Source organism: Mustela erminea, chromosome 10 (assembly GCF_009829155.1).
Source record: "Mustela erminea isolate mMusErm1 chromosome 10, mMusErm1.Pri, whole genome shotgun sequence".
NCBI classification, from domain to species: domain Eukaryota; kingdom Metazoa; phylum Chordata; class Mammalia; order Carnivora; family Mustelidae; genus Mustela; species Mustela erminea.
This window is the reverse complement of record NC_045623.1, coordinates 17,966,107-17,984,307: the sequence shown is the minus strand read 5'-3', so window position 1 is coordinate 17,984,307 and position 18,201 is coordinate 17,966,107. Positions and strand designations below refer to the sequence as shown.

The 18,201-nt window shown below is 44.0% G+C and overlaps 1 protein-coding gene and 1 long non-coding RNA gene across 5 annotated transcripts in view; one reads left to right on the top strand and one right to left on the bottom strand.

Moving 5' to 3' along the window:
• The window catches only part of VAV3 (vav guanine nucleotide exchange factor 3), a 361,263-nt gene extending 346,223 nt beyond the window's left edge, over positions 1–15,040 (bottom strand). For all 4 annotated transcript variants that reach the window (XM_032302316.1, XM_032302317.1, XM_032302318.1 and 1 more), the window contains exon 1: positions 14,723–15,040. In XM_032302316.1, the coding sequence (XP_032158207.1) occupies positions 14,723–14,926 (204 nt within the window). In that variant the 5' untranslated portion in view covers positions 14,927–15,040. The remainder of the gene's footprint in view (positions 1–14,722) is intronic.
• On the top strand, positions 14,026–16,253 carry LOC116567331. The gene is made up of 3 exons (XR_004276189.1): positions 14,026–14,571; positions 15,680–15,709; positions 15,795–16,253. It is a non-coding gene; the product is annotated as an uncharacterized LOC116567331 (long non-coding RNA).
• The last annotated feature ends 1,948 nt before the right edge of the window (positions 16,254–18,201 follow it).

Sequence of the window (18,201 nt, the reverse complement as noted above, 5' to 3'; positions counted from 1 at the left end):
GCCTCATGAGTTTATGAGAAGAGTGTGTAAATGGAAAGTCCTTGGGTTTTAAGTCAGAATCTAGGAACTTTCTAATGGTTATTGTAAATGAACTTAAGCTTATTGCATTGAAAAAGAATATAAGAAACCTATTTTATCTCTTCTTTAGAGAGATGAGGGTATTATTTTACTATTATTAAATGCATTTCTTCATTTAGCTTATTTTACATAAAACACAGCAAGGTAACTGCCAAATGGGCAAATAGCTTAGGGCTAGCTAGGTGAGAAATTTATATGCATCATTGAAACTGGTGAACCATTTACTAAATAAGGCAAGAAAAAAATTAGATCCTTTACCAAATTCTCATTACTCTTGTCTTCACTAAGGTCATTAAATGGAACTATATATTCAGAAAGATTGAGAATTCAATAAGGATTTAACTATCAGAGCCAAATACTCTGAAGAGTCCAGTTTCACATTTTAGAATTTCCAGGAATGAAACTGATCTTAACAGCAATTATGACACATTCTCTCCTTAAATGGGGTCTCTGGAAGCACCCAGATCTTTCATGTTAGTGCTCATCCTGAACTCCAGAGATTTCCTGCTTCCTCCTCACTGAGGATAAATTGCTATATTCTACTGAATCCCCAAGTACAGTTTATGGGAAAACACAAGGTTCTATTTTCAAGTACTGTCATCATAAATCTCAACTCAAGCATTTCTTGTGTGGCTGACTGTGGCCTAAGCTTACTAACTTCCTTTAGTCAACAAATGCTTTTTCATATCTGAAGGTCAAATGCCAGAGAATTTAATAATTTTCTGCCAAATCTACATTTTGGAGTATCAATGTGACAGAATTATCCTTTCTCTGTCAGGCACTGCATACATAATTAAGGAAAAGCGGTCTTAATTGAGTGGTAATATTACCCACCCCCTCCCCCCCATAAAAAGCTTGTGAAAAAACAGATGCCGTAAGCTGGCTGCAAGAGGGGCTAGGCAGCCTGCTGCCGCTGGGAACTGAAAAAGGTGACTTGAGTTTCTGGTTCGTCAGTGGATGTTCACTCAAGCACACCACTGGCCTCTGGAGACCATAAACCAAAAAGAGCACCTCTTGGGTGTGGGGTCCAATTTCCCAGAATCAAAGTTTTCATAACACCTGGTCCTTTCCGGGCTTCTAATTTATTAAACATTCTCTTCAAGACCCAAAACTCTCCCCTAAGAAGGCAGCAAAAATGTGTGCATAAATGTAGCTTGTGAAGTTTGGGATAGCTGCTACTCCTAGTAACAGTTACAGTGGTCACCACGATGAGGGGTGGATAGGACAGACCGAGGACAAGACTCAGGAGGACTTGGTGGTAATGATAAAAACCAACTGAACCTGCAGGGACTGAGGGAGAGTTGGGGACTCTGTGTCTGGGATTTAGAGATCTGGAGTCTGACTAGGGAAATAAGGAGCCAAGAGGGTGACGGGAGAGGCAATGATGAGCACCACGGCCAGCTGGGCGGTACACACGAGCTGCTGAGTGAGATTCTCGGACAACCCTCTTTGGCTTGGAAGCAAAAGCAGGAAAGCCTGTGACGGCACTGAAGGGCAGGGTGACTGCCCCATCTGAGGGCACAGAGGTGAAGGGAACTGGGGATGAATGTGGAAAATTTGACCGCATATTCGAGCAGGACCAAGGAAGACACAGCCAAAAACAAATGGACCAACAAAGAGAGATATCAGTCAACAAACAGCACAAGGAGAATAAAGAATGATTAAGGTGGGTATGAGGGACTGAGAGGTGGCAAGTCAGGAGGTTAGAGGCAGAAAGAGAGTAGGCTTTGCACACTGCTGTCGATGCCCGTGATATAGTCTGAATCTCTCTATATGGTCTCTGCTCCCTCAGCATTTAAGATATTCAAGAGACTAGACCACCATTTGTATTACAGGCTATGCACCAAAGTCCTATAATTTAACGTCTTCACACCAAATGCAAACGGTGCAGCCATATCCCAGTATTAATGTCATGGAGGATATTTCATCACCCCTCAGAGTAACTGTCCCGCTGGAGACATTGCTGAGGTTTGAATGTCTCTGCACATTCTTCATCTCACACACACTCTCCCCGCCCAGTTTCTTTCTCAAGCCTTCTTCCTCTCCTGTAACCACTCATGTTCTGTCCTCTTCCTGGTCTCATCTCGCTCACCCAGCTGCGTGCACTTTTGCACCTGCTCTGTAGCATCCAATGACTTACTTCCTTTCTGCATTCTTGCAAAAACCTGACTCTGAGGTCAGATCTGCTTTCTCCCCGCCCCACAAAAGCAGAAAGTTCCATATAATTTATCTTGAGGACTCCAGTACCCTGAACATAGGAGATTCTAGACAAATGTCTGGGGGAGGACAGAAATGCCTTGAGCCTGGCACACACATTCACATGTCACACCCTGCACATCAGCAAAATTATCAATGCATCCAAAAATGTACTACCCTCTACCGAGCATTTGCCATGCTCATTCACTAATTCCAATCTCCCTACCCCATTCCCACCTTGGTTTTATAAAGCCATTTCTGAAGTAAAATCCATGCTGTATAGATTAAAAGCCACACTGGATCAGGGACTGAGTTTTATTTACCTTTGAATCCTCAGTATCTACTATAAAATCTAATATTTAGTAGACAAATTGGTGGCTTAAATCAACCAACATTCATATGCACAAATTCCCATAAAAACAGAACCAAACAGAAAGCAGAAGAGCTAGGAAATTACCAAAAAGCAGATAATCCATGAATTAAATCAGACTCTTAAATAAGCGAAAACTGGTTTCATGAGTTCAGACGTTTCTCTTTGAAATACAATAAACTTCAGTGCAAGGTAATACAATGTCACTGTGCACTTGCAGGGCAGGCCTGGTTTCCCGAACATGTTTCCAGGCATTTCCTCACACAATGCACCATCTAAGCACTCAGCTTGACAGCAGGAATGATAAACTTCACAGCATTTGGAATTAGGACAACTGGACTCAAGTCCCGTCTTCACCACTTCCTGTCTGTGTGACCTTGAGCAAAGTCCTTTAGCCAGTGTACACCTCTATTTCCTTCTCTGTAGAAGAGTGATAAGATCTTGTTCTTCCTGGCTCTTAGACTCATAAGGCTCAAGGATGTGGGAGACGAGGACGGAAATTAAATCTTGCTGAGTACCTACTATGCCCCAAGCATTTTACAGAAATTATTTAATTCTCACCACAATCCTGCAAAGTAGGTTTTCAGAATTTCTTGCCTATGAGGAAATGGAGACTCAACAAGTAAAATGATTTTCCCAAAGCCATCAGGTCCCATGCCAGAGCTGGGATTCAAACACTTCCCTCTTGCCCCAAACCTCTCTTTAAGAAACCATAATGCCTTCTTAATGAGGTCTAAATATGCATAAAAAATGTTAGCTGCTATTCGGCATATTATTGGTATGTCAGTATTTGCTATTATTGCTGTAAGTATGGAAGGCAGAGACAAAGCAGCAGCTAGTTGGTAAGGCTGCATGTCAGAGAGAGCTGTGCCTCTCAGGTCCTCTGACTCCTGGCCCGAAGCCTTTTCATTAAACCATATTGCCCCATGCTCCCAAGAAAAGACTCCTGACATTAGTGGGCACAGAGGCAAGATGCTTATTTATTCAAGCCAGCTGTTACTGATCTATTTTAAGACAAGTACTTTGAAAATCATGGAAGGTGAGTATCAAGTGTTTCATTGACTATTCCATATTAATTGACCCTTTAGAGAACTCCCCTGTGAGCAGCATATCCTGCTGGTTTCCTGTTAAGCAAGCTACTCAAAAGCTGACTACAATTCTTGCAACACAGATTTTGAAAGCACATGCACATAGCAGCACAAAATTCTAAAATAATTTTCTATGAAAATCCAAAGTATCTACTTCTTTTCTCTTCATGGTTCTGTCCACTAAATGCTTAAGATTGGGGAAAGGCAAAATGCAAACTAGTGACTGGCCTTCACACAAGGCAGGATCTATGCTAATGGGACGAGGGGGTATAATATTCTAAACAACACTGTAAATAATAGGTGTCCATGCATTTAGAAGAAGAATGGCTATAATACAGAATAAAAGGGGGAATAAAAGACAACCACTCGAAAGTCTATTATTTGCAACAATGATGTTCCTGCTGCCCAGAGAAATGTAGGCACTCCTGACCCCACTCAGGAGTACAGCATAAAAACCACATGCTCAGGACTAGGGGTTACCAGGCACAGTATTAAAAGGCCAAAAAGGGGGGCACCTGGGTGGCTCAGTGGGTAAAGCCTCTGCCTTCAGCTCAGGTCATGATCTCAGGGTCCAGGGATAGAGGCCTGCATCAGCTGGCTTTCTGCTCAGCAGGGAGTCTGCCTCCCCGCCCTGCACCTGCCTCTCTGCCTACTTGTGATCTCTCTGTCAAATAAATAAATCTTTTTTTTAAAAAATGCCCCAAAGGACCAGCTACAGTCATTCTCCTGACCTCTCATTAACTTTCCTCAGTTTTTCTACCCGATTTTATTTCTTTTCCCCATCACAAACCTGTTAGAGGTCGGTCTCCCATTTTACACTGCATGATAAAGATGTATAAAATCATCCTGTTACTACATTCAGTACCCTGAAACCAGAATTACTCAGTACCTAGTATAGAGGGGCTGTTATTATAACCACAGAGCCAATCTGAGAACATTCCTCTAAAGCAAAGGCTATAAGAGAACCAGACAGCAGGGGAAAAGAAACTGACTACCATTCACATGCAGATGTGCCAAAAGCCTTGATGAAGGAACTCAGCATCCTGCCTCCACCCTGCCCGGCTTGTTAGTACAAATCCTAAACTCCTCTCAGCCTTGGAAAGTAGCTCTTACATGGCGGTAACTAATAGCGATGGTTTCATGGTGGTGTGACAAGGAGAATTCATGGGAAGTGTTAACATGCCTTGTAGGTTTCTGCAGTAGTAGCAGTCATAAGCACAGTAAAAGTCATTAACACTTAAGTATTTGTTACATGCCAAGGGCAGAGCTGCTTCATTCATTCAGTCCTCACAGCCACCTAAAGCATAGGTTCCTTTATTACACCTATTTATTTATTTTTTAAGATTTTATTTATTTATTTGAGAGAGAGAGAGCACGAGCAGGTAGAGGGAGAGGGAGAAGTAGGTTCCTCGCCAAGCAGAGAGCCTGACGTGGGGCTCGATCCCAGGACTTTGGGATCATGACCTGAGATGAAGGCAGCTGCTTAACCGACGGTGTCCGTGTCCCACACCTATGTTAGGTAGGAGGAAGAACAACAAACGGTTCTAGACACTTTCTGATGGTCAGTCAGGTAGTCACATGGTAAAGTAATACCTATTTGTAACGCCTTCCAATGAGCAGATGTTTGATTTTTAATAACATAGTGCAAAATACATCTTATAAAAAGTTATTAAAAGTTTGAGGTATGTTTGAAAAGGTAAACAAAGTCATCACTTCCCATCCATCCATGAATTTAGTTTATGGCTACTTATGTGTATAAATAAGGAGTATAAATAAGGAGTCTTGGTGTCAATTTTTAGAGATGTACATAAATGAGCAAGCCCATGGCAGCCTCCAGCAGACCTGGAAGGTACACGAAGTACTGCAAGACGGTGCGAAGACTGTCATGCTCTGCCTGTGTATGTGACACAGTCTGGCACAAAGCTGTAAATGATCAGCAAGGGTGACTCCTGAACTGACTCTTCAGTCCCACAAATAAGGAGAAGTGGGTACATGCAATAACACAGGACATTGAAGAGCACAGTTCATTTGAGAAGCCACAAAAAGTTCAGGAGCACAGAGAAGAAAGTGTTGAGAGGTAGAGCAGACACCTCTAGCCGACTAGACAACAGGGCCTTGTATGCTTTTACTAAGAAACCTGGATTTTAACTCATTGTCTATAAGGAACCACTGAACAGTTATAAGGAGGCTGACTGACCATCAGTCAGGTAAACCCTAGAAATCCTCAGTCACTCTCCATCACACCCAATGTTCAAACAAGCCTCTGTGGCTCTATCTTGAAAATAGATCCTGACTCAAATGAGGGAATGAACAGCATTTGTGCATTCAAATGGTAAGATCCAGAAGAGAACAGATGATGCAGGAAAGCACAGGGATAGAGTGACAAAGGAACCGGCCTTCTCTAGGAGCACTGATAATGCGCCCATAGAACAGGAGAGAAAGCATCATCTATGGGCACACATGCTAAAAGGGGAGACCGAGGAAGCTCTCCTGATTGCCTGTTTTCTCAGTAGACTAGGAAGCAAGGTCACCAGAAAAGAGGGAAAAATGGAGATAAAGATGGAGTTTCAACAAGAAAAAGTACCAGGACGGAGAAGGATGGGCAAAATGGGTGAAGGGCAGTGGGAGATACAGGCTTGCACTTGTGAAATGAGAAAGTCACAGGGATGAAAGGTAGAGCATAGGGATTATAATCAATGGTATTGTAATAATGTTGTATAGTGACACATCATAGCTACACTTGTACTAAGGATAGCATAATGCATAGACTGGAATTTCTAGGTTATATACCTGAAACTAATGTAACATTGTGTGTCAAGAAAATGTCCAAGTAGTCATCGAGGAGAGTCAGAAAGTGAATGGTCAAAAGAAAAAGAGTGAATGGTCTAGGGCAGTTCTCAGACTTTTTGGTCTCAGGATCTTGTTACACTCTTAAACTAATGAAAAAAATAATTACTGAGAACCCCCAGGAGCTTCTGTTTACAGCGGTTATATCTATCAACATTTAACATACTAGTAGTCTCAACTGAGAAATCTTTATTAGTATCTACAAGCACATAATTCATGGTCCATCGCAGCAGTGACATCAGCGGTGTCATGCAGCCTTTGGAAAACTCCACTCTACACTTGTGAGAAAATTAAAGAAAAGGCAAATAATGTATTATTTAAAAAAAAAAAAAAAAAAAAGACTTGACTTTATGGAACTCCTAAAGGTATCTATCTCTGAAACACTACCAGGAGTCTCCAGACCCTACTTTGAGAACACCTGGTCTAGAGAAACAGAATCAGATGGCTGGGTAGCCTAGAGTGCCTCACTGAGGTTAGGGACCATGAATTTAAAGGGACAACAGTCTGAGTGTCCTAGGTTTTCCTCCATCAGATCCAGGAGCCACATTGCAGGCAGGAGTAAGTGGAGAGTTGGATTTAACCTGGGTTGCACTTTACTCAAATGAGTATCACAAATCAAGCTGGAAGTATCATGACTGCAGAATTTAAGCTAAGGAGGAAGGAAATAAAGATATGAAGGCAGTGAAGAGGTGGCAGAACCAAGAGTTCAAAAGATTGTTGGATTTTAGGTATCAGAATAAGCCAGAAAGAAAATAGTTTAAGAGAATAGGATGCTCGGGGCGCTTGGGTGGCTCAGTGAGTTAAAGCCTCTGCCTTCAGCTCAGGTCATAATCCCAGGGTCCTGGGATCGAGCCCCACATCGGGCTCTCTGCTCAGCAGGGAACCTGCTTCCTCCTCTCTCTCTCTGTCTGCCTCTCCGCCTACTTGTGATCTCTGTCTGTTAAATAAATAAAATCTTAAAAAAAAAAAAAAAAAAGAATAGGATGCTTGACACTAAATACGGATGGTAACTAATAATAGCTTCAAACTCCACAGCTAAAACTGAATGTGCTCCCCTTCCCTCTGAAATTTGCACCTCCTCGATATTGCGTCCCCCTACAAGTCCCCCCATCAGCCCAGCCTGAAACACAGGCTCATTCTAGCCACAGGTTCCTAGCTCTCACTGCATCAAAGAGGCCCAAAGCCCTGTCCATTCCAACTCTCCATCATGTCCATCTTTTGGTCCTTCTCTATCCTTTCTGTCCCATACTTTCTCGGGCATGGCATTCTCTGGCCCCCTCTTCTACTGACTGAACTTCAGCAGCAGCCTTGCTCGGGTCCAATTCTCCCCATCAAGCTCATCCTTCCCTCTGCAGGGGGGTGCACTTTGCACAGTGAAGTCTGATCCTGTGATTGCCACCACTCCAACTGTGAAATGATTGCACCAGTAGAGGTGGAGGTAACAGACAGGGAGGTATAGGCTATCAGTAAATTTGGGGTCCATCGAGGTATGAAAAGTAGGTAACATTACAGCGACATGAGAAGACACAGGAAAGAAAATAGGAACAAAGACAATGAAGGAGGCAATTCAAATTTCTATGGAATGTTTAAAGAGAAACCAGCAAAGGAAACAAGGGGATAGTAAAAGCAATGAGCAAATGAGGAATGTGCAGTGTGACAGGAATCAAGGAAGAGTTTCAAAAGGAACAGAAAAGGCCATGTCAAATGCCATAGAGAGCTTAAGAAAAACAATTTTGAAAAGGGTCTGTTGTATTTGAAAATTAGGAAATTGGTATCCATACTGAATCAAACCCATCTGCATTACCAACATGATACAGTTTTCCCCCATCCACAAAACAAGACACACCCACTTCTCCATTTCTCTCACCCTGGCAGCCATGGGATTATACCTCACCAACCATCTCACAACGCTTTATCCTTTATCCCAGGCTCTGGTTCCTAGAGAGTCCAAGTTAAGCTATCAAGTATGCCTACAGAACAAGAGCTTAAGATGCCTTAATAGGACTTAAAGAGCTAAGAACTCTTTTCGTTAAGTATAAAATTCAAATTCTTTTGGATACGAAAGCAACCCTGTAGATCTCTTTTCTTTTCCAACAGCCACCACCACAGCAACCATACTCCCAGAGAGGGGTCATGCTTGTATAGCTCTCTGTGTTGATCCTCTTCCTTCTACCTGCTCTTCTCCAATAGGTTGTTTGTCCATCACACACCAGATCTGTCAAATCATCAAAAAATTTCATTTTTGGCAGTCCATCTTCCATCTTTGTCTTACTTGATCTATCAGCAGCATTTGACAGGTCTGCTCATATTATCTCCCAGAAACACTTTATTCACTTGCTCTCCACACTCTTGCTGTTTTCCCTTCTGCCTCATGGCCGTTCCCTCTCAACTCCTTCATAGGTTCTCATCCTACTACCTTTGACACATGGGCTGGCCCAATGGCTCAGTCCTCTGACCTTTTCTTTCTAGACTTCTCCCTGTGTGATATCATCAGGGCTCATGATTCTAAATACCACCTATACCTTGATGACTCCAAAATTCACATCTATATACCCAACTTCTCCACTGTCTGCTCAGCATCTCTACTTAGATGTCTACAGGGCATTCCAAACATAACTGGCTCCAGATCTCCCTGCCCTCTTCGGACATCCACCAAAAGCTATCTTGCTCCAGTATTCTCCCTCTCAGTCAGGGCAATTCCATCTTTCCAATTTCTCAGGCCAAAATTTTGGAGTTATTCCTGGCTCCCCTCTCCTTCTCATATACCTAAATTGGCTCCATCAAGAAACTCCTGCTGACTCTCCCTTCAAAACATATGCGGAACTGAACTATTTCTTACCATCTGCCCTGTTATTGCTCCCGCCAGAGCTGCCATCATCTCTTGCTGCAGTGACTGTATTAGCCTGACTGTTTCCATCCTTGCTGTTGGATAGTTTATTCTCAGCACACAGCCAGAGTGACCCTGTTGAAAATGTAAGTGAGGTCAGGGGACTTCCCATTTCACTTAGAGTGGAAAGTCAAAGTCCTTACAAGGACACATTAGTCTTAATTACAAGGACACATTAGTCTTAAAAATCTGGCTCCCATTTTCTGACTTCATCATGACCACTCTTTCCTATACTCACTCTCCTCCAGCCACGATGGCCTCGAATATACCCATCATTTACCCATCCAATATACCCATCCTTTAAATCGACCTCAGAACCTTTGCACCTGGTATACCTTCTGCCAACAGTAATCTTTCAAACATCCATACTCCCGCGTTCCCTTACTCTTCAGGTCCCTCCCTGATCAACTGTCACCTCTTCAGAGAAGCCCTTCTTGCCTATCTTCTATGAAACTGAATCACATTTTGCTCTAGTCCCTTACTGGGTGGAAATCTCTTTATAGGACATATTATACAGTCATTTCTTTATTATCCATTTCCCCCATTAAAATATAAATCGTTTTAGGGCAGGAAATTTGTTGCCTTTGTTTATTGCCCTAAGCCAGTCTCTACAACAGTGCCTGGCACATAGAACCAGATATTTGTTGAAAGAACTCTGAATGCCTGAATAATTTCATTTTAAGAAAATTCAAAGTTCAAAGTTCACCGATACCATACACAGTAGTCAGTAAATTCAAATGTATTACTCTCCTCGTAAGACATAAAGAAAAATTTTCCATTACAAAACAGTAAGATTAAGATAATCTCATTGACAGATCTATGATTGGTTATAGGCATTCACAGAGACCTTCTTAGCCACTAAAAAGGACATCGAGGCTACAGTCCATGCCCTTTCACAATGTACCCCCCGATACAACCATCACAGATAGGCTCTTCTCCTCCCAGAGCTGTTCATGCGTTTTATATCCTAGCTAGAACACCTGTTTGGATGAAAAATAAATCCAGATGCCATATATCCTGGACTTTTATTAATCATCTAGATTTTATTTATTCTTCATGAAAGAAATGTGTTAAATGGGGGACTAAATACTGATTTGTGTCTACTCCTTTAATTCATTTTAAACAAATTCTAAATAAGGTTTTTTAAAAAAGTACTTTTTAAAAGATTTATTTGAGAGAGCGCATAACCAGGGTAGCAGTGCGGAAGGGCAGAGGCAGAAGGAGAGGGAGAAGCAGACTCCCGGCTGATCAGAGAGCCCCAACTTGGGGCTCAATCCCAGGACTCTAGAATCATGACCTGAGCCAAAGGCAGACAGAGGCTTAACTCACTGAGCTACCCAGGTAGCTTATTTCTAAAATTTCTGAAAAAATTGAAAAAATTTTGAAAAAAAATCTGGAAAAAATTCTGAAAAAAAAATTTCTGAAAAAAGTACTTATTTCTGAACTGAACAAGATCCTCCTTTTACCAACATAGCAAGACCAAAAAGAGGCAGATAAGCACAGCAGATAAGCACAGTAAGAATATGAGGCTGGGATCCCATTTATAATTCTATTTTGAAGGGTAATTAACTTAAAACCTCAAGATTCAAACCTATAATTGAGTAATTATTTGCTGTGTTTTGGGGTTTGGTTTTTTTTTTTTTAATCCAAACTAGGTAGAAGTCAAATACTAAGAGAATGGAAGAAATCATACTCAGAAAAATACTATGAATATAAGAGGCTACTCATTTTATAGACTCTTAACTGGATAATTAAAAACCACCAATATGTAAAAGATCAACAAACTAAAATTTCCTTTGTCCATGTTTGTTCATCAGTCTCAAATGCCACAAGACTCTGAAGTGAAAACTTCTAGTTATTTCCTGGCCTAGAAAATCATGTGCTAAAAGGAAATTCAAATTAATATCTTCCATAAAACCTATATCGGTGGGACAGAATGACTCTTAGATACCAGAAACAGCAAAAGCCACAACTATTAATAATGACATCTAAATTCAGAGGAATGAAGTCTGCTGGGATGCCTGTCAGGATTTCAGTAGGTTACTAGGTTATTCACTATACAATAGGAATATTGCTGATGGGGTAGGAGTCTTGTAACCAGAAGCAGCTAAGAAGATGGGAGCCATTCAATGCAGAAACAGAGATGTCAGCCCAAAGGGGTTTAGACACCTTGCGATTATTCTAAAATTTTGATTGCAACCTGTTACTCTTAGAATGACAGCAGGAGGTGGCACCTGGGTGGCTCAGTGGGTTAAAACCTCTGCCTTTGGCTCAGGTCATGATCCCAGGGTCCTGGGATCGAGCCCCACATCGGGCTCTCTGCTCAGTAGGGTGCCTCTCTCTCTGCCTGCCTCTCTGCCTACTTGTGATCTTTGTCAAATAAATAAATAAAATCTTAAAAAAGGGGGGGGGGGCACCTGAGTGGCTCAGTGGGTTAAGCCTCTGCCTTCGGCTCAGGACATGATCTCAGGGTCCTGGGATCAAGTCCCCTCATCGGGCTCTCTGCTCATCGTGCTTCCCCCTCTCTCTCTGCCTGCCTCTCTGCCTACTTGTGATCTCCCTCTCTCTGTCAAAAAAAAAAAAAAAAAAAAAAGAATGACAGCAGGAAAAAACAATGTTTTAAGTAATTTTACTAATAATGAACACCTATTAGGTGCTGGGCACTATAAGCATGTTAAATAGATCACCCTGTTTAATGAAACCATTAATAAGTGTCATTTAAGGATTTAACGACAATCTGGGTAATGCAAACTCATCTGTCCAGCACTCAGCTGTTCAGCAACCTCCTCTCTCTGCAATATGGTCAGGAACCAAGAAAGCAAGGACAGCCATCGTCATATGCAGGTACTAGCCTTCAAGGGTTCGCTTTTACGAAAAGCCCTCACCCACAGGACATTAGAGAGAAAATTGCATTGAATTTGGAACCAGAAAGCTCAGGACTGGACAGGCTTAAAAATCCAAAAGCAAAATAGCCTAAGGAAGGTCATTCAGCTGTTTACCTCATTATAACCTGATGCCTTATCTGATAGCACAGTGTAATAATTCCTTTAGGGCAAGGATCCTGATGTGTTCATTGTGGTACCCCCAGTAGGGAATCAAATTCTTGGAGTATCATATGTGCTCGATTTTCATTAATGATGCTCCTCGGGTATCAAAAAGATTACATTGACTAGATTCAACAAAGAGCAAAAACACGTTTGAAAAGATTTTCATCCACTGTTAATTATTCAAATAAAGGTTAGAAGATTAAAAGAGGGAGATCCTCAGCTGTCCAGAGAAATGGATTATTGAGAACTTATTGAACAATCCCCGAGGGCTCCAGGAAACTGAAGTTTCAGAAGTGCACGCAATACTGTGTTCCCTACTGGTGGGCCGAAGCATCCTGACTCATACCACCTTCTGAAGCTATGAGCCAGGTGGGAAACAGTGATCTGTAAACTCAAGCAACTGCAGCTCCCTATAGAACTTTGCTCAGAACAGCAGCTTCCAGCTTCATGGAAATGTCTGTTAATCCCCTTAACAGCAGACACCTGGCTAGCTCAGTCGGTTAAGCCTCTGCCCACTCAGGTCATGATCCCAGGTCCTAGAATCAAGTCCCACACCCTCAGTCTCCCTGCTCAGTGGGGAGTCTGCTTCTCCCTCTCCCTCTCCCTCTGCCCCTCCACCTGCTTGTGCTGTTTCTCGGTCTGTCTCAAATTAAAACAAAACAAAACCTTACTAGGATATCCAGAATTGAAACAACTCTGAAGAGGTCCACAGATCAGGCAGTCAACACCCAGGATTATGGGAAAGTAGGAAATAATTTATCTCACTTCTAAAATCCTATTGTTGTGGCGCCTGGGTGGCTCAGTGTGTTAAAGCCTCTGCCTTCGGCTCGGGTCATGGTCCCAGGGTCCTAGGATGGAGCCCCGAGTCCGGCTCTCTGCTCAGCGGGGATCCTGCTTCCTCCCTCTCTCTCTCTGCCTGTCTCTGCCTACTTATGATCTCTATATGTCAAATAAATAAATAAAATCTTTAAAAAAATCCTATTGTTCTCACCACTTACAATCATAATCTGTTTGGGGGACTGCTAACCAGCCGACCAAAGGCAGATAGGATAGGAGGTAATACAGAATTTGGGGTGCAGAGGCACCCTGGTGAAACACTGACATGAAGAAGAGATGAATGTGTGTGCTCTAACTTTAAATACATAATTATTCAATTTCATGAAGTCCATTTCATTGTAAAATGCAGTGCTGTGGCTGCCGAGTAGCTGAGGCACTATCATTTAGGATTAATGATTAAAATATGTCCTGGAGGGAAGGACTCCTCTCTTCTAAGCTGAAAATAATTTTTCATATTACAAAGAAAATAGATGTGAATGGTGTTTACGATCTTTCTGCGTGGAAACTTTCTAACAGGACCACGAAACTACTACTCTGAGCTGTGACTTTTGAGTTGACTGTAGGATGCACCCTCCCCCCCAGAGTTTTTGTTGTTGTTGTTAATCCCTCTAAGAGGCACGTCCAGGCAAGGCTGGAGGAGCCAAGCATGCACTCCGTCACCTGAGCAAGCCCTGAATGAAGGAAAGCATAATCTCTAGCAAAACTTCTTGTTTCCTGTCGCTGCTAAGAGAGATTGGACTCGCTCCTTCTCACATGGCTTAAGAAGAGCTGTAAACACAGCCTAGCTCGCCAGCTGGCCACAAGCTCAGGGGGCTTTCGGGGACAACCACGGCATGGTGCTCCCTTTTCCTCCCTTTGACCAGTGTCATTCCTGTACAAATAACGGTACCGGAACGCCCTCCACTTCCTAGAGTCATTTATGTTATGGTTCCTCTTTCAAGAAAACATGGGGATGAAACGCAAAGTAGAAGAGACTAAAAGCAGAATGACCGCAGCACCTCGGTTTATCCCTCACCATTGTTATTGTAAGAGAGCTGGATCAAATTCCTTTTGTTGCCCTACACACGCACAAACGCACGAAAGTAGGTGAAGGAACGGGCACCCTAAGACAGTTTTGTTCTTTTTTCTCCGCTTCACAGAAAGTCTTTATGAAATCCTCATACCATCTCCGGACGCAGGACTTCAGCATTCTGCTAAAGACCTAAACCATTTCAAGCCAAGGTACGAAAAGCCGAAGCGATCCCCAAAGCAGAAGGCTGGGAGGCAGGGCAAGCTGGGCGCACCTAGATGTTTGCATTTACACAAAGAAATTAGCCGGAAGATTAATAGGAGATGCCGGCTGGAGGCAAGGCGCCCGCGCCGGCTCCCTTACCTGGGACATCTGCGGCCTCAGGTTGATCTCCTTCAGGTTGATGGAGTGCGCCCGGAGATTGTTGAGCAGCTGGCAGAGCAGGACTCCATCGCGGAGCGTCTGCGCCAGGTCGAATACCTGCGCCGAGTCCCAGGTCACACGGTGGTTGGCGGGCAACACCTTGCAGTGGATGAGCCACTGCGCGCACTGCTTCCACGGCTCCATGCCCGACGGCTCCGGGACACGGCCCGGCCGGGGCAGGCGGCAAGGATGCGGCCGCCGCCGCGGTTTCTCCACGCCCCGCCGACGCCAGCCGTGGCCGGCCCCTGCCCTGCGGGGGTGCGGGGCAGCGGGCGCCGCGGCCGGCTGGTCCGGCGCTCCGCGAGGGGCTCGGGTCCGGTGCCCGCCCGGCTCCTCCTCCGCCCGGCCGCCGCTGCAGCGAGTCCCTCGCGCTCTCGGTGCGCCCCGGCCGGCTCCGCGGCGGTGGCGGCGCACAGGCTTCCGACTCGCGAGCCCGGCGCCCGGCGACTGAGCATGCCCAGCGCGCCGGCCGGTCTTGCAGCCGTCTGCGAGTCCCCAGAGGCGCGGTGGGAGAGCGCCGCCGCCCCGGCCTGGGGTCGGTGCCCGGGGCGGGGGAGCCTAACGCCCCCGCCCACCGCGCCCGCGGGTTTGCGGAGCGTACATCCCTACCCCCACCCTGCGGCGTCTGGGGATTTCCCCTCGCGTCGGCTTCCCGGTTCGGGGAAAGTGGGGCTGAACACTGTAATACACAGGGGTTCCTACTGGGACACCCCCCTCCCGGTGGCGACTGCAATTTTTTAAAGGGTCCGAGGGGAGCGAAAGATTAATTGGGGCACGAGGAGTCCCCCGAGAAAAGAGAAAAGGACCGGGCGCATCTTGAGAACGCCGTGCTGAAAGTTTTAGAGATCGTCACCCCTCTCTGCTTCCCATTCTAACCCCTAAATTATCTTCCTGCAGGTAATTCCTGTGTCTCCAAGTTAGTTGCTGGTAAGGAGGTTTTTGGCACCTTAAAAGTGTGTGTGGAGACGCCTGCAGAAACCTGCACCTAACCCCGAGCCTATTTCGATGCCAGGTGTTTTTCACTTAAGAGACGGCTTTGCTCTCAAACCCGTAACTTGCTCATCCCTGCAGCCCTGGCGATTTCCTGACGCACAGAAAGCTGCAGGGGACAAATAGGCCAGTGAGACGCCCACGGAGCGCAAACCGCCAACTGCGCATGCGCTGGTGATCCGGGACCGGGTTGGAGAATAATTAGCATAGGTCCTCAGCTGTGCCTTTAGGCCCAGGCTCTGGGACCCTTAGCAAAGTTGGAACATACACCCAGAACTCAGAGCTGACTGAAGCACTGCATTCACATTTCTTACATCCTTTGGGGACTCCTAACTGGGCCGCTTTTACTCCCACTGCCCCTCAGAACCAAAAACAATGTTTAAACTATTCATGGCAAGATGCTACCACATTGAACTCTTACTGTTCTGTATAAATGTGGTCGTGGCTCGCCCTTTCCAGATGTATCCTTTTAAATTTTGAAAATAAGAAGTAGGATTTTAGTTTTTTTTTATTATTATTACACTGCCGTAGCTCAAATTTTCTATTATGAACCATATTAATTTTATAAGAAAATGAAAAAAAAATTTTCTTAAGTATATCTGATCTGTTAAGGACAGAGACTGTGCCCTTTTCCATTAGTCTGTGAAAATCGTAGCACACTGTGTACACTGAGTGTTAAAACAATAAATCAGCCGGAGGATTTCCTTTCCTTACATGCATCCTTCCCCAGCAATTTCCTCTTGTGTTCAATCCAGATTACATCAATGGCACCATGTTTCCTAAACTACAATTTTGGCAAATAAATCATACTAAACTTTGCATAGTTTTAGAAACAAAATCCAACACATCTGAATCACCATGTAATACACAACCTTGCATAAAGAGAAAATTAATTGGAAAAGAAGTTGCATTAAAAAAAATAACTAAAGGTAAAAACTCCATTTCAGGTAGCAATAGGTTACCCTTGAGTTTTGTAGGACATTTCCAAAACCCAGATAACATACACTATACCAAGAGGCAGAAGTAGGCTTAGAGCTTAAGCTTAGCTAGTTTCTAGCAAAATAACCTTGAGAAAATTACATAATGCCTCTAACCTTCAGTTCCTGCATATGTAAAACGAGAGAAATAATCCCTCGCAGTGTCTTCGTCAACATCAAATGATAACAGCACCTTGCTCTTCAAAAACACAGTCCATGGGCCAGCAGCACCACCCGAGAGCTTGCTGGAAATGAAGACTCTCAGTGTCTGCCCCAGACTGAATGAATCAGAGCCTCCCATTTAACAAGACTCCCCAGGTGACATGACTTGATGCTAAAGTCTGAGAGGCACTGATACGATGCATAGAACATGCGGTACCCAACAGTAAGGACTCCATAACATTAACCAATAGCTTTTTGTTCACAAAAAGGCAGCAATGACCAAACAAATTCTATTTCTGTTTTTTAAAATTCATATATATTGTAATATGTATAGTATTACTTCAAAACTTAATACTTCTTAAATCACAGTGAAGGAGAGAGTGACGAAAAGGGCAAGAGGAAAAGCTACGGAAGGCATAGAGGAGACGGGGACTAGTAGAAGTGCAGGGTTCTTCAAGTAAATGAGGGGCTAAGTGACAAAACAGGAGTCATGTGGAATTCATTCAAGTGTCAGAAATTGGACGACGAAAACGGGGTTTTTGAGCTGTCAGCCCAAGTCGTTTTCTTTTAAAATCTTACTACTTAGTGACAGTGACCAGCTGGGGGATAAAGACTAAATTCTGTCCGTGGCAACTGCTTGCCAGTGCTCTGCCCGTGTTCCCATGAAGACCATTTTTGTACGTGTGACTTGGGACTTAGGACTCAGGGGACCCACTGCCCTGAGACCCGAATTAGCTCCTGAGGGACACCCGCCATCTGTCTTTTACCCAATGTCAAGCCCTCTGTTGGGTACTTGACAAACATTTACTGCAAAGTAGAAGATGTTCCCCTTTCCTATCAGATGAAGAAACAGTATCATAGGCAGTCAGCACCCCCTTCTTCTGGGTTACGAAGCTCTCACAACAGGGTGTGAATGTGATTGGTCTCCACATAACAGTATCATAGGCAGTCAGCACCCCCTTCTTCTGGGTTATGAAGCTCTCACAACAGGGTGTGAATGTGATTGGTCTCCACATCTATGTTGTTTTCCATACACAGCTGCTCCCCATTATAATAATTACTTTAGCGAGTTTAATTACTGGTTTAAATCTCTCCCCGCTAGACTGAAACACCTTGAAGGCAAGGATGGTAACTTATTCATCTTCAAATTCCCAGAACCAATCTTGGTGACTGGCACACCATAAGCATTCAAGAAATATTAATTGAGCGAGTAATGAATGAAAAAATGGGGTATGGTGCTTCTTCCTACTCTCTCTGCCCTCTCTCTTCCTGGTAGTGAAAAGATCAGAA